The 15,911-nt window shown below is 49.2% G+C and overlaps 1 protein-coding gene and 1 long non-coding RNA gene across 9 annotated transcripts in view; one reads left to right on the forward strand and one right to left on the reverse strand.

The window, feature by feature from the left end:
* DRC3 (dynein regulatory complex subunit 3) overlaps positions 1–15,911 on the forward strand; it is a 49,423-nt gene that overhangs the window by 12,585 nt on the left and 20,927 nt on the right. For 5 of the 8 annotated variants that reach the window (XM_036032873.1, XM_036032874.1, XM_028534451.2 and 2 more), the window contains 3 exons: positions 1,029–1,145; positions 4,623–4,789; positions 14,239–14,385. In XM_036032873.1, the coding sequence (XP_035888766.1) occupies positions 1,029–1,145; positions 4,623–4,789; positions 14,239–14,385 (431 nt within the window). The remainder of the gene's footprint in view (positions 1–1,028; positions 1,146–4,622; positions 4,790–14,238; positions 14,386–15,911) is intronic. The other 3 variants (XM_036032876.1, XM_036032877.1, XM_036032878.1) reach the window with 3 other exon arrangements.
* LOC118502066 lies at positions 12,174–13,161 on the reverse strand. Its single transcript, XR_004904741.1, has 2 exons — positions 12,928–13,161; positions 12,174–12,729 (listed from the first exon to the last, which is right to left on the reverse strand). It is a non-coding gene; the product is annotated as an uncharacterized LOC118502066 (long non-coding RNA).

Genomic DNA, 15,911 nt, shown 5'->3' on the forward strand with positions numbered 1-15,911 from the left:
TTTCCCTTTCAGTTATGTATTGATATAATGAGTATATTCTAAGTTCATATTAATATTTCTAATAATTCTTAGAAATTATTACAAAAAAACATTCAGAAAAAAGGGGCATATAAGCAACAGAGCTAGTTGTAGCTTCTGGAAAAACCTGGGGACGAGTTTAGGTCTCTCAAATTTTACGTGCACAGAATATACTTATTTACACTTAAATGTTTTCAGAACTCTGTGGTTGCCAGTGACAGAAGCCAACATGCCTGGTGGGAGGGGTATAGAGAATGGGCTGGCTGGGTGAGTGTGTGGGGGGGGCCCTCAGGGATCGCAGGCTCAGGTGCCTCAGAGACAGGAGGAATCTGCCTCTCTGTTGTATGGGCAATTTATCCTATTCCTCATATGTGGGCATTCGGGGCTCCCCGGTCTTCCTGCCCCTCAAGTGCCTAGATGTATTTCTTTATACACATACATAAGTATGTCTTTGCAGACAGATTCCAAGTAGAGAAACTTCAGGGTCAAAGGGCAGAGAAAGTAATTATTTCAGTAAACATGGCCAAATTGCCCTCCAAAATACCTGAGCTGGTTGACCAACCCTCCCACCAACAGCACACAAGGAAGCATTCTCTCTGCACCTTGATTCCGTTTGTTGCACTGCAGAAGGAAAAAGAGGACCCTTGCCTGTGTCTTGTGCCCCAACTTGTTCTGGCTACCTGGGCAGACCCCCAGCCTGGCCCTAGAGGCAGTGTGAGTGAGTCCCATACCCTGAGCAGATCCAGCCCACCTTCCTACTGACTTCCCTGTGACCCTCAAGGACCGGACAGCCCTGCTGTGGCCCTGGGCACCCATCAGCACCCACCCAGCATTAACAGGGGCTCAGAGCTCCTCAGCACTCAAACCTCATCTCCAGGGCCCCCACCTGCACCAGCAAAGGGCAGCAACATCTTGGCGCCTTGTGTGCGTAGCATGGGTCACCTCGATCCTCTGGCGCACTGGCACCAAACTCGCACCTGAAGCCGAGGCATCTCCTCTGATCATTACAGACATCCTCCGAATTGACAACCTCTGGCAGTTTGAGAACTTGAGGAAGCTGCAGCTGGACAATAATGTTATTGAGAGGATCGAGGGCCTGGAGAAACTCACACACCTGGTCTGGCTGGGTAAGGCTCCTTTTTGTATGTGTCTGCCCTAAATAAAGGTGCCACCCTGCCAAGATGATGCTTGCCAAGGTCGTCTCCCCAGGCAATACTCTGCTGCCGGCCCACCACAAGCCCAGGAACAACAGAAGCTCTGTCTGCAGGGAATAGGCAAACTGCTCTTTTTAAGAGCCTGGAGGCTGTGCTGGGTAAACACAGCAAAAATGTGCTTGAGCACGCCAGCATAGGATGTTCGCTCCCACCTGTCAAACCACCCATTTTGGGATGGAGGGTGTCAAAGGAGCAGCCTCGGGTTCCTTCCTGTTCTCTAGGCTCAGGTCAACGGGTGACTGTGGGTCCCACCAGTCATGGGGACTCAGATCAGACCAAAAATAATCATCATGGCTGCCAGTTGCACTCAGCTCTTACTATCAGCTAAGCATGGGCCTGTGTGCTTTCCATGTGAGGTTTTTTTTTAAATCCTCACTCAAGGACATGTTTATTGATTTCATAGAGAGGGGAAAGGAGGGAGAGAAACATTGATCGGCTCCCCACACGTGCCCTGAAGGGAACCAAACCTGCAGCCCAGGCACGTGCCCTGACTGGGAATCAAACCTATCACCTTTCAGTTTACAAGACAACACTCCAACCAACGGAACCATACAGGCCAGCACTCCACATGAGGTGTTTTAATCTACATAGTATCCCCATTGTAGAGATGAGAAAACTGAAGACCCAGCAAGTAGTAGGGGCATCTGGGTCCCAGCCCAGCTCTGTCTGACTCTAGAGCTCTGGCCCTCACTGCTAGGACCTCAGGGCTCCACCTGCTGAACTCAGAAGGCCACCTCACAACTGGTGAGGGCCAGTGGGCACTGACAGGTACAGGGGGCTGGCTGGAGAGCTCACAGCCACCCTGAAAGACCTGTTACAGCCCCAACCTGCAGAAGAGGAACTGGGGCTCTGGGAGGCCAAGGCACCTGGCCATAGCTCCATGTCCAGGAAGTAGTGAAGCTGGGATACAAACCCACATCTGTCTGACCCCAGAGGCTGTGTTCCCTGCATCCTGTGAAACTGCTTGCCCCTAGCAGGCAGCCCGAGCATCGATGAACCTCCCAGTTTGCAAAACAGTCTTTGCTACAAAGTAGTCTACAACAACCCCTAGGCAGGGTCACACTGCAGTTTCACAGGCACGGCTGCTGAGGCTGAGAGGCTGGAGGGCTCGCTGGCATTGCAGGCTGCAGGCAGCAGAGGCTGACCACAGCCAGGGCTCCCGTCTTCTAGGCCCAGGCCTCTTGTCCCCAGCACTGCTTCTGGCACTCTAGCACTCATTCACACCAAGTGGCTCAGGTGCACCCCAGAAGTTATCTGTCTCTCCAGGAGATGAAAGAGAAGAAGAGGTTGCTGGGTCAACCCAGACCCTGAGCCGTGCCTGCTCTGGAACGCCTGCCAGCACTGGCTGTCTGAATGCTGTGCTTTTAGACCAGAGCTAACAGTCCCAGGCCCAGCTGTCCCTCAGATAGAAAACCAGTGCCACAGGTCCCTAAGAGGTGCTCTGTGATGCCCAGCATTCTGTGGTATAGGGGTGAGAAAGCAGAAGGGGAAATTTCTAGCAAAAAGTCAGCCTACACCCCTCGGAGAGTCAGAAAGCAGCCTTTGTCCCACCCCAATATTAGTAGTCCAGGATCCCACAGGCAGCAAGAGAGAGCTGGTCCCTGGACGCAGGGGCTGAGCGATGGGGCTCACAGCCACTGCCTGCATAACCTATAGGTGGCCCACCAGTCGGCTGCCCCAGGGCTGAGGGTGTGCTGGAGCTGTCTAGTACTGGCTCTGGAAGGCTGGTTGTGCACATCTCATCCTCCTTTTGCATTCAGGGATGTCTCATTGGTAGCTTGAAGTTGGCCATAGTGGGAGTATCATTCCACAGATATCGGCAAGCCTGACAAATCAGAGCTTCCCTCCCCACACCCCAAAATGTCAAACATTCACTTGCAGCACTGATTCTAGTGGGTGTGGCCAAGCCTCCAAAGAACACAGCCTGGCTTGTGGTGGGAAACAAAGTGGGCAGGCTTGGCAGTTAGCAGACCCCAGCTTCTATCCCAGCTCTGACAATGTACTAACTAATTTTGCATGAGTTATTTCAGCCCTCTAAACCTCAGTTTCTTTATGTGCTATGTGCATATCTTGGGCATATTACCACCAACCCGTCTTTTTAAAAAAAAGATTTTATTTATTATTGTTAGACAGAGGGGAAGGGAGGGAGAAAGAGAGAGAGAGAAACATCATTGTGTGGTTGCCTCTCACGTACCCCCTATTGGGGACCTGGCCAGCAACCCAGGCATGTGCCCTGACTGGGAATCAAACCAATGACCCTTTGGTTCACAGGCTGGCTGGCGCTCAGTCCACTGAGCCACACCAGCCAGGACACCACCAGGGCCCTTTAAACCTTGGTTCCCTCATCCATAAAATGTAGGTGGTGATCCTTGTGCCATGAGGATTAAGTGAGGTAATGTACTTAGGGTGACCACAGAGAAAGGAGCTGTAAATCATCACCAGTCTCAGCTGTCAACAGGCAAGTACCCCCACTATACCAAGGAGGCTCAGTTAAGATGTGGAGAAACTGACTTTCCAAATCACCTTTTTAATGTGGCAGCTGGCAGCTATCATGATTGTATTTCCAAGCTCTCGAAAAATTCCCAGTTTGAGCCTCTGGACCATTGGAGTTCCAGGACAGGATTGCAGCTCTGTCCTCAACTAAACACCTGTGGTGGAGAAATATCAGTTTTATTTCCAAAGATGTGAAACTTCGGCTAGAGAGGATCGTGACATCTCAGTTGGTCTTGAGCTTGGGCTTAAGCTTGGGGGAAGTTTGAGTCTGGTTCAGCTGGATGAACCTAAAAAACCTGGCCTGCCCTTTGTCCAGAGAGGAGCCCTAGGTCAGCTCTGGCACCACCGGCATTAGCTGTGTGACTTCGAGTAAATCACTCAGCCTTTCTGAGCTTCAGCTTCCCAGTCAAGATTTCTCTCCCAATCTCCCTGTTAGGAGAGAAATTCCAATCTGCCACTCGCAGCTGTTGTCTGGGCACATTCACACAAGCACTTGATGAGCTGATAAATGCTGTTCAGGTGGGAGGTGTTAGCACTGAAATACCCAGAGGAGTGAGGGAGGGGGCAGTGCCTCCCCCCACCCCAAGAGAAGCTGCTGCAGATCTGCCAGAGAGCACTTCCAGCTCAGAATAACGACAGCATGGACCTGAGTATTTGCCCATGTGCCCCCAGCCAGGACGATGAGTAGCAGAACTGGAGAGGGTGATGAAAGTTGGGGGCCACAGGAAGGAGTCCACTCACAGCTTCTAGAAAACTACAAGCTGTCTGACAGTGAGTCGGCTCTGGCCGATACTTCGGCACTGGCTCAGAGAGCACAAGCAGCCCTGACAGGTCTGTTTCAGGGTGCTCCCCCTGCACCAATCCATCACTCAGTCCTTATGACCCTCTTCCTTCCAGACCTGTCCTTCAACAACATCGAGGCCATCGAGGGGCTGGACACCCTGGTGAACCTGGAGGACTTGAGCTTGTTCAACAACCGCATCTCCAAGATCGACTCTCTGGATGCCCTGGTCAAGCTGCAGGTGCTGTCGCTGGGCAACAACCACATCGGCAACATGATGAATGTGAGCTGGGAGGGCAGAGGGTGGGGCTGGCCCTGCAGGGGCAGGGAGCTCCTGGGGGCAGCGTTGCAGGGGCAATGCAGGCTTAGCCTTTTCCAATAGACCTCCCCCTTTTCCTAGAAAAGCCAGAAACCCAGATGAGGCAAGGACCCATTTGGTATGGGGCATTTGGCCTGTGCCCAGTGGACACAGAGACCCACAGGTATGGTCTCTGTGGAGGAACCTAGCATACACCCACATAATCAAGACACACAAGGTGACAAGAAGCTGATGTCCACCCTGTGTTGTGTGCATGTGAGGGGGCAGAGGTCACTGGTTGTTTGGGGGAAGGTGGGCTGCCCCTGTCCTTCCCCATGATGGGCTTGCAGCCATGAGCTGGGAGCACGATCCCAGTGTCTGGGGCTGGGACAGCATTCACAAGGGGCCTGTGTCAGAGGTGGCATCACTAGACAGCTCCAGGGACAGGCCTGCATCTGGGAATTTTCTCCAGCCTGCCAGTCAACCCTGGGAGCTGTCTGATACCCTTCTGAGACTCCTTTTCTGCTTAGGTTAGTCAGGTGGTGGCCTGGGCCCCAATCTTAGCTGTAAGCCGCACGCTCAAGCCTTCTGCACCTCAGTTTCTTCGTTTGTAAAATAGAGACAATGACCATAACTCACCTGCCAGGGGTCAAGTGAGAGGTTGAGCATGAGGCACATCATTCAGTGTCAGGCTGGACTTTGTTCTTAACAAAGGGAGGAGTGTCAGTCAAGATCCCTCCTAGAGTGTCAGAGGAGGCCAGGTGACTTGAATTGAATTCATTAAAACATAATTGGATTTTTGCAATTCAGTGGAAGGAAGAACTTTCTGGGAGGTGGGGAATGGCTTGAGCAAAGGCCCAGAGGTGCACTTGGGATGCCTGCCCGGGAATGCGCAGCCCCCTTGAGGAGCCCAAGGCACCTAGAAGGGGTCAGGGGGTGGGGGCATGGCAGTAAAGGGGTGCTATGGAGGCTTTGTGCTCTGGTGTGCCCAGGGCAAGTCTTCTGTGTTTGGAAGGAAGCCCCACCCACTGCCTGTGAGGATGGACCAAGAGGGATCATGTGAGTGGGAGGAGCCAGGATGGCCCCATCAAACTGGTCTTCGCCTGCAGGGCAGATGGGCTACAAGGACTCAGGGTGCAGTAGTACATTGGGCAGGTGTTCTCAGGAGGCCACCCTGAGCCTGAAGGCAGGAAGAGCCAATGTGCAGGGCTGTGACAGAGGTTGCTGCTGTTGGTGCTGGGGCTCCCTCCTGCTGGGCCATTTGGCTTGTGCAGAATGCCTTCCAGAAGTGAACAGTTGGAGGACCAGGGCCTAAGGCCTTTATCCCCCCAGTCCCACCCCCCGGAAGCTGAGGGAGGCCCTGGGATTAACTCTCTGTTGCCCTTGCTTCAGGCTGGGCCTCTGGGAGTGCAGGCAGAGAGCAGGGAAGAGATGGGCACCACAAGCAGGAGTCTGTCACAGCTGCAGCTGAAGCCACAGCCAGCAACAGGGCCCTTCAGCACCAGGACTCATGGTGCTCCGAGGGCAGGCAGCCATGGCCAGGCTCTGGGATACAGGCTCCTGCTGCCCCTCAGCTCCACTGTCCTCAGTGTCTCCCTAGGCTGATTCTCATCATGGTCATGGTCAGTGGCCAGGGCCACAGGCTTGTTTGTCTACATGTAGCAGGACAGCGAGCACAAGAAATCTCCCCTGACAGTGACCTTTAACTGTGATCAAGGCCCCCAGCCCCTCAATCACTAACAGAGCTGATTGCTTAGATGAGTGGCTGGAGTGGGTCACATACCTATAGTTATGCCTGTCTAGAGGCCCAAGCCCCAGAGGCTGAGCAGCCCAGGAAGTTTGCCCTGCACACCAGACAAGAGAACATAAACCCAACCCACAACCTTTTCAGGGCCCCAGTCTTGATCGCTCAGCCTGCTATCTGCTTTGTGGCGGCAGGGCGCCCAATGGCTGGCCGATAAGACTGCTGCACACAGAGGGTCTGTGTGAGCAGTCAAGAGCTGAGATTTAATCAGCTCCTGACTATCTGAGCTTGGGCCAGGGACTTAGCATTCCAGGAGCCCATTTTCCCATCTATAAAATGAGAACAACAATAGTCTCCCCAATAGGTTGTTCTGAGGGTTGAATCGATCAGAGTGTTAAATGCCAACACAGGACCTACCATGAATAGGTAAAGTAATGGTTATTCAGGAATTTTCAGATTAAGTGCTGTACCCCAACAGCCCTCAGTCGTGCTGTTGGAAAACCTTTCTGAAAGTTTAGCAGCTTTTCCTGCTGAGGTAGGCCTGACAGCCCCAGGCCTACAGCGAGTGCTCTCCTTTGATTTGTCACAACTTGGACAACACAGACTTCAATGGACCGAGGCCCTGTCCCTTTACAAAGGTCTAGGCCTGGGCACCATCTCCCTCCCCAGGCCTCGGGCATTCTCCCCTTCCACTTTGCAGGGCCTGGGCCAGAAGAAACCCCACCCCCCTCCCCCAGTGGTGCCCTAGGAGCCAGGTGGCCCCTCATGAGTACAGGGGAGGAACAGGCAAAGCTGTTCCCCAGAGAGAGAGGAAGGAAGGAGGTACCTGGGGAGAAGCTACCAGGGAATACTGAGGTAGCTGGGCCTGGAGCTTGCCCTGGGGGCTTGGACACACCCCACAGATGCTGGGATCCCTACATCCTCTTTAGCTAATAAGGTGCCAGCTCCTTTGGTGACTTGACCCAGAGAGTCTGACTTAGGAGTCTGCCAACCCTGAGCATCTGTGATTTTAGCACTTACCTACACTATGTATCTGACATCTAATTATATACTTTTTTGATATTTATTTATTTACTAGGCTAGTTTTAATACCTGTTTACTGCATCACAAATTCACAGATGTTTTGGAGGATTCAGGGTACACAGGGCAGAGCCCCTCTCACCCCAGCCTCAGTCCGAGCTTCTCTTCCAGAGTCCACAGCTGCCTCTGAGTTGAATGTGTCTTTATAGGCATCTTGTTTAAACATCACATCTCCAAGCCTCTGCCTTCAGTCAGCCCCTCTCTGCTGGACCATTCCACCGCTTAGACGCAGCATGATATGTTTTTCCAGTCCCCCACATGTGGGCACCAAGGTTGTTTCCAATCTCGTGCCGTACACAGGGGCTACACTGGATGTCCTTGAACAGGGCTTACTCTGCACCTGGGCAAAGCCACATGCAAGGTGAATTTCTAGAGATGGAATTTCCGGGTCTGAGGACACATGCATTTTTTATGTTGATGAATACTGCCAAATTGTTATCTATGGAAATGAAACTACTTACAAAACCACCAGCAATCATGAAAAGTCCTGTTTCTGCTCACCCTATCACACTTTGTTACCAAACTATTCTCTCTTCAAACAATCTAAAAGATGGGGAAAAAAATGGAATTTCACTGGAGATCTCTTAAAAATTAAATCACATCCTGTCTCCTCACACCATATACACTTTACACTCCAAAGGCTTCCATTGCCCTTAGGACGAATCCAAATTCTTGACTGCAACCCTGACCCAAGTCTTCCATGACCCAGTCCTGACCTTGTTTCCAGTCTCCCCTCAAGTTCTGCCTCAGACCCCTCCCAAGCCCAGCTCTAGCCGTCCTGGCCTTCCTTAGGTCCTGGAAGTCGCTGTTCTCTCCTGCCTCAGTGTTTGCCTGTGCTGTTTTTGCTTTCAGCTCTGAACTCTCCTCTGCCCTCGGGAGGTCAGCTCCCTTAAGTCTCAGAGACCGAGTTCCCTCACTGAAAAAGGCCTCCCTATTGTTTCCTCTCCTGGCCCATCTTTATGTTTCTATAGTACTTAACCAAAGTGTAATTATTTTATTTACTTTAAAAAACATTCTTATCCCTGCCCCTGGAATGGAAGTTCCTGCTACAAGGGCAGGAACCATGTGGGCTTTGTTCCCCCTGATTCCCCAAGGCCTGGCCTGTGTCTGAGGTCTGGTGTGTTTGTTGAATGAATACATGAATGTCTGAAAGAAATTCCTTTAGAAAAGCATGCTATATTTTTTATCTATCTTTTGCATAGTACAGTGTCTAGGTATTCAGAAGATGTTATCAAATGAAATGCAGGCATACCTAGGAGATACTGCAGGTTTGATTCCAGGCTACCTCAGTAAAGCCAGTATCCCATTAACACATTGTATGCGGGAAACGTATTTATACGTTTTACGTTGACTGGTAGTAGAGCGCATGATAAAAACTACCCGCAAACAATGTGTTAAGTGAATCTGGTGAATGTTTTGGTTTCCCAGTGCATAAAAAGTTATGTTCAGACAACACTGTAGTCTATTAAAAGTGCAACAGCATTATGTCTAAAAACAATGTATATACTTTAATTTAAAAACACTTTATTGCACTTCCAGCCAAGATGGAAGATAGGTAGATACACTTTGCCTCCTCTCACAACCAAAAGAAGGACAGCAACACATTTAAAAATAAAAAACAACCAGAACTGTCAGAAAATCGAACTGTATGGAAGTCCAACAACCAAAGAGTTAAAGAAGAAACATTCATCCAGACCAGTAAGTTAGGCAAAGACAGGCAGCCAGGCAGAGAGGACTCGAAGCAAGGTGGCATCTGGCAGAGCAGGTGGTCCCACATTTGTGTGCGGATAAACTGGGAGGAACAACTAGGGAGCGAGATAGAACACACAACCCAGGGTTCCAGTGTACAGAAATAAAGCCTCAAAACCTTTGAATTATAAGACCTGTGGGGGTTGCAGCAGTGGTAGAAACTCCCAGCCTCATGGAAGAGTTCATTGGAGAGACCCAGAGGGTCCTAGAACATGCAGAAGCCCACCCATCCAGGAATCAGCATTAGAAGGGCCCAATTTGCTTGTGGGTAGCGGAAGAAGTGACTAAAAGCCTGCCAAGAGCCAAGCAAGTGGCATTGTTCCCTCTCAGACCTCTCCCCCACATACAGTGCCACAAAGCAGTGATATGGGGTGTCCCACCCTGGTGAATATCTAAGGCTCCACCCCTTACTATGTAACAGGCACACGGAGACAAAGAAATATGGTCCAAGTGAAAGAAAAGATCAAAGCTCCAAAAATAGAAGTAAGCAATGAAGAGATAGCCAACCTATCAGATGCAGAGTTCAAAGCACTGGTAATCAGGATGCTCACAGAAATGGTTGATTATGACGCAAAATCAAGGAAGAAGTAAAGGCTATGCAAAGTGAAATAAAGCAAAATATACAGGCAACCAATAGTGAAGGGAAGGAAACGGAGACTCAAATCAATGATTTGGAACAGAAGGAGGAAATAAACATTCAACTAGACCAGAACGAAGAAACAAAAATTTTAAAAAATGAGAAGAGGCTTAGGAACCTCCAGGACAGCTTTAAATGTTCCAACATCCAAATCATAGGGGTGCCAGAAGGAGAAGAGGAAGAGCAAGAAGTTGAAAACTTATTTGAACAAATAATGAAGGAGAACTTCCCCAATCTGGCAAAGGAAATAGACTTCCAGGAAGCCCAGGAAGCTCAGAGAGTCCCAAGGAAGTTGGACCCAGCGAAGTACACACCAATGCATATCATAATTACATTACCCAAGATCAAAGATAAGGAGACATTCTTAAAAGCAGCAAGAGAAAAGGAGACAGTTACTTACAAAGGAGTTCCTATAAGACTATCAGCTGATTTCTCAAAAGAAACCTTACAGGCAAGAAGGGGCTGTAAAGAAGTCTTCCAAGTCATGAAAGGCAAGGACCTACATCCAAGATTACTCTATCCAGCAAAGTTTTCATTTAGGATGGAAGGGCAAACACAGTACTTCCCAGATAAGGTCAAATACAAAATAGGTAGGGGTAGGTTAAGAATAGTATAGGAAATATAAAAACCAAAGAACTTATATGTACAACCCATGGACATGAACTCAGGTGGTGGGGGGAATGCTGGTGGGAGGAGGTGTGCAGGACAGAGAGGAATAAAGGAGAGGAAAAATGGGATAACTGTAATAGGATAATCAATTACATATGTATATGAAATACATATATATGAAATATATATATATTTCATTGCAACAAACTCATGAATATAGACAATAAGCAGAATGGCAGTTACCAGTGGGGAAGGGAAGTGGGGGAGACAAAGAGGGTACAGTGAGTCAAATACAATGTGACAGAAGGAGACCAGACTTCTGGTGGTAGACATAAGATAGAATGTACAGATGTACTATAAAGTTGCACATGTGAAATTTATCTAATGTTCTTTTTTAAAAAAAATATTTTATTCATTTATTTTTAGAGAGAAAGGAAGGGAGGCAGAATAGGAGGGAGAGAAATATCAAGTTGTGGTCGCCTCTCACGTGCCCCCTAATGGGGACTTGGCCCGAAACCCAGGCATGTGCCCTGACTAGGAATCAAACTAGCAACCCTTTGGTTTACAGGCTGACACTCAATCCACTGAGCCACAGCAGCCAGAGCTATCTAATGTTCTTAATCAATGTTACCCCAATGAATTTAATTTTAAAACTTTCACTTTATTGTTTAAAAAATGCTAGCTATCATTTGAGCCTTCAAGGAGTCATAATCTTTTTGCTGGTGTAGGGTTGTGCCTTGGTGTTGATGGCTGCTGATTGAAGGCTGGAGCGTCTGCAGCAATTTCTTAAAATAAGACAACAATGAAGTTTGCTGCATTGATCGACTCCCTTTCGTACACAATTTCTCTACAGCATGTGATGCTGTCAGATAGCATTTATCCCCAGCAGAACTTATTTCAAAATTGGAGTCAGTCCTCTCAAAACCTGCTGCTACTTTATCAGCTAGGTTTATGTAATGTTCTAAATCCTTTGTTGTCATTTCAGCAATCTTTATAGCATCTTTACCAGCAGTAGATTCAATCTTAAAGAAGTCATTCTCTTCACTCATCCACAGGAAGCAACTGCTCACCCATTAAAGTTCCATCTTCAGACCCCACCTGTAATTCTCTTGCTATTTCCACTACGTGTGCAGTTACTTCCTCCACTAGCAATTACTTCCTCCACTAAAGTCTTGAACCTCTCGAAGTTATCCACGAGAGTGGCATCAACTTCTTCTGAACTCCTGTAAATGTTGATATTCTGACCCATGAATCACAAATGTTCCTAATGGCATCTGTAATGGTGAATCCTGTCCAGAGGTTTTCAATTACTTTTCTCAGACCCATCCAAGGAATCACTTTCTTTGGCAGCTGCTGCCTTACAAAACATATTTCTTAAATGATAAGACTTGAAAATCAAAATTATTTCTTGACCCCTGGGCTGTAGGATGGATGCTGTGTTAGCAGGCATGAAAACGACACCAACTTCATTGTATACCTACCTCTGTCAGAGCTCTTGGGTGACCAGGTGCATTATCAGTGAGCAGTAATACCTTGAAAGGAGTCCCTTCTTCTGAGCAGTAGATTTCAATAGTGGGCTTAAATTATTCAGTGAACTATGTTGTAAACACATGTGCTGTCATCTAGGCTTTGTTGTTCCATTTATAGAGCACAGGCAGAGTAGGTTTAGCGTAACTGTTAAGGGCCCTAGGGTGTTCAGAATGGAAAATGAGCACCGACTTCAACCTAGTCACCAGCTGCATTAGCAGCTAACAAGAGCGTCAGCCTGTCCTTTGAAGGTGTGAAGCCAGGCACTGACTTCTCCTTTCTGGCTATGGAAGTCCTGGATGGTGTCCTCTTCTAATATAAGGCTTGTCTACAATGAAAATATGTTGTTTAGCGTAGCCACCTTCATTGACTGTCTTAGCTAGATCTTGTGGTTACCTTGCTGCAGCTCCCACATCAGCACTTGCTGCTTCACCTTGCACTTTTATGTTATGGAAATGGCTTCTTTCCTTAAACCTCACAAACCAGCCTCTGCTAGCTTCTAAATTTCCTTCTGCAGTTTCCTCACTTCTCTCAGTCTTCACAGAATTGAAGAGAGTTAGAATCTCTCTCTGGATTAGGCTTTCACTTAAGGCAGGGCTGTCAAACTCATTTCCACATCAGCCTCGTGGTTGCCTTCCAAGGGCCAAGTGTAATTTTAGGACTATATCCTTACTAGGGGCAAGGAGCTCGGCGCTGCCACTGGGTAGAAACAAGGTTTCAGGCCAGATAAAACAAGGTGGAGGGCCAGGTTTGGCCCATAGGCCTTGTGTTTGCCACCTGTGACTTAAGGGAATGCTGGGGTAGTTTACTTTTCCATCCAGACCACCAAAACTTTCTTCCTATCAGCTTAAATAAAGCTGTTTCAATTTCTTACCATTCGTGTGTTCCCTGGAGTACCTTTTCCTTTGCATTCACAACTTGGCTGTTTGGCACAAGAGGCCTAGCTTTCGGCCTATCTTGGCTTTCAACATACCTTCCTTGCTCAGCTTAATTATTTCTAGCTTTTGATTTAAAGTGAGAGGCATTTGACTCTGCACTTTACTTGAACACTTACAGGGTATTAATTGGCCCAATTTCAATATTGCTGGGTCTCAGGGAATAGGGAGCCCCAATGAGAAGAGGACAGATGGGAACAGGCAGTCAGTGGAGCAGTCAGAACACTCACCTCATTTATTAAGTTCACTGTCTTTTATGGGTGTGGTTTGGGTGCCCCAAAGCAATTACAATAGCAACATTAAAGATCATTGATTGCAGACCATCATAACAAATATAATAGCAATAATAATACAATTTGGAATATTGTGAGAATTACCAAGATGTAACACAGAGACACAAAGCGAGCAAATGCTGTTGGAAAATGATGCTGATAGACTTGCTCCACACGGGATTGCCTCAGACCTTCAACTTGCAGAAAACCCAGCTGCAAGGCACAGTACAGCACGGTGCAGTGGCAATAAGGCATGCCTGCATTGGCTGTGTGGTTGACTTTCCCCTCATTTTAATAAAAATTGAGTGTAGGAAAATGAAACAGCAGTTAGTGGAATGTTCCACTAGCCATTAGCCAGTTGATTCAAGATTAACTATAAATTGGGTTCCATTCAATTTAAGAGATTTGGACTTTTCCCACAGGGCTTTATGATCTAAAAAGACATACCTATTCTGTGTGACCAATAAATAATAATGATAACAACGCTACTACCATTTCCTGAGTAGGTGTCAGGCACTCTCCCACATGCATTTCATAGGTTATTTCATTTGATTCTTACAACACATGTATTATATAACATCCTCATACCCATTTTGGAGATGAGGAAGTTGAGGCTCACAGATATTCAGTAACTTGTCTGTCCCACAGCTGGCATTTGAACTCAGTTCTTCTGATTCTTTGGAAAGCCCAGGCCTGACCAAAGGCCTCAGTACAGCCATCCATCCTGGACCCCCCAACCACCCTCCTCCCCCATCACTACCCAGTGCGGAAGTGGTTATGGCCTGGCTGCAAACTCTGCCACAGTGCCAGAGAGAGACTGCCAGGGATGTTTTCAGCCCTGTGGCAGCCAAGAAAAGGGACCATCTCCCCTCTCCTCCCAGATCATCTACCTGCGGCAGTTCAAGAACTTACGAGCACTCAGCCTCTCTGGGAACCCCATCGCCGAGGCAGAGGATTACAACATGTTCATCTTGGCCTACCTTCCTGACCTCGTGTACCTGGACTCCCGGCACATCGACGACCACATGGCAAGCATCTCCCTCTGGGTCTCCTAGTTCTGTGAGACAGTCTTCAGGTCCCCTGGTTTCACAGAAAGGGACACTGAGGCAGAAAGAGCACCTCTTCCTCACTCTTACCTGCCTCTGTCAGAACGATTCCAGGAGGCCCCTTGAGGTCACTGTAGAGTGCTTGCTCACAGTGCCAAGGCTGTCTGTGTGCCTCCCCCATGCCATTGTGGGGAGTCCTCTGGTTCTTTCGTTCGGGACCTGTTTCTTTGTCTCCCAATTCTGGCTGCCTCTCTCTAATTGTTTCTGGGTTAGGTAGAGCTGCTATGCCTCCCAGTCTTGGCATGAGGTCTTAAGTAGTAGGTGTCCAGTGGAGCTCAGTGGCACCTGATCACCTAAGCCAGGTACTCCAGGAATGTCCCTTGTGTGGGTTCTGTGAACCCTCCCTGTGGTAGTTGAGTCTTGATTGCTGTTGGCTTATCTGTGGGTGGGGTTGACCCTGGGCTGGCTGACTGTGAGGATTGACCCAACCACAGAGAACCATGAGCTGCCATGCTGCGCTGACCCTGTAAAGTAGAATTCACCCCAGCAGGGTCTGTGCCTGCCGAGATCCGCCTTTGGATGTTCCACTTGTGGAGCGAATTGGGTCCTGCTCTGATGTGGTCTGAATCCTGCCAGCAGGTTTGTTGACTCTGGGGTCTCTTGGGAGGGATCCAGTGCAGGACATGTTAGGCACTGCCTGTGACCGGCCCTGGGCTGCCAGTTTGGAGCCACAAAGCAATCCACAGTTTGCCGCTGCCTCTGCTGGGCCTGGGTCTGCGTGGGAGGAGAAATTCACACCAAGGTTGGCTTTCACCCGCACCAGTCCCCAGGAGCAGGTCTGCAAAAGTCCAGGACTCCCCAAGATCTGCTTCTGCCAGCTGGCTGCCTGTTAGGCTCAGTCACTAAAAGGGCCTCCGGCAGTATGTGGGTTGCATGAGATAGGTTCTCAGTGAGTCACCAGGTAGGGGCAAGTGGTGTTCACCGGACTGAAACAGATTCACACTCAGCACCAGTGCTGGCGCTGGGGCCACTCAGCGAAACTCTCCATACACAGCAAGGTCAGCCTGCACCACAGGTGCCTGTGGACCTTCGTGATAGGCGGGGTCTCGGGGAGTGGTCAGGGTGAGGGCATCAGGTTCATCAGGCCCAAACAGACCAAGATTGGGCCGTGTGAAGGGAGGGCTCTCTTTGCACAGGACCAGCAGTGCTGGTCAGGCATGTGAGGGAAAAGTGGCCCCTGCCCTGGAGCCGCACAGCTCGGTCTGTCCCTCCTGGAGAGCATCCCAGGAGAGGCCGCAACAAGGGCCATGCTGGCCTGCATGCTGGCCACAGCCAGCTCACTTCTGTGTAGTGCATAGCAAGGAGGGGCCACTTGGAGATGGGAGGGTGGGGCTTGTGGATCTTCTATGGGGGTGTGGGCGGTGCCGCTGGTCAGGGCCAGAGGTGGGGGAGGGGAGTGGCCCCCACCCCAGAGCTACACAACTTAGTCTGTGATACCCGCAGAGTTT

Source organism: Phyllostomus discolor, chromosome 8, assembly GCF_004126475.2.
Source record: "Phyllostomus discolor isolate MPI-MPIP mPhyDis1 chromosome 8, mPhyDis1.pri.v3, whole genome shotgun sequence".
NCBI classification, from domain to species: Eukaryota; Metazoa; Chordata; class Mammalia; order Chiroptera; family Phyllostomidae; genus Phyllostomus; species Phyllostomus discolor.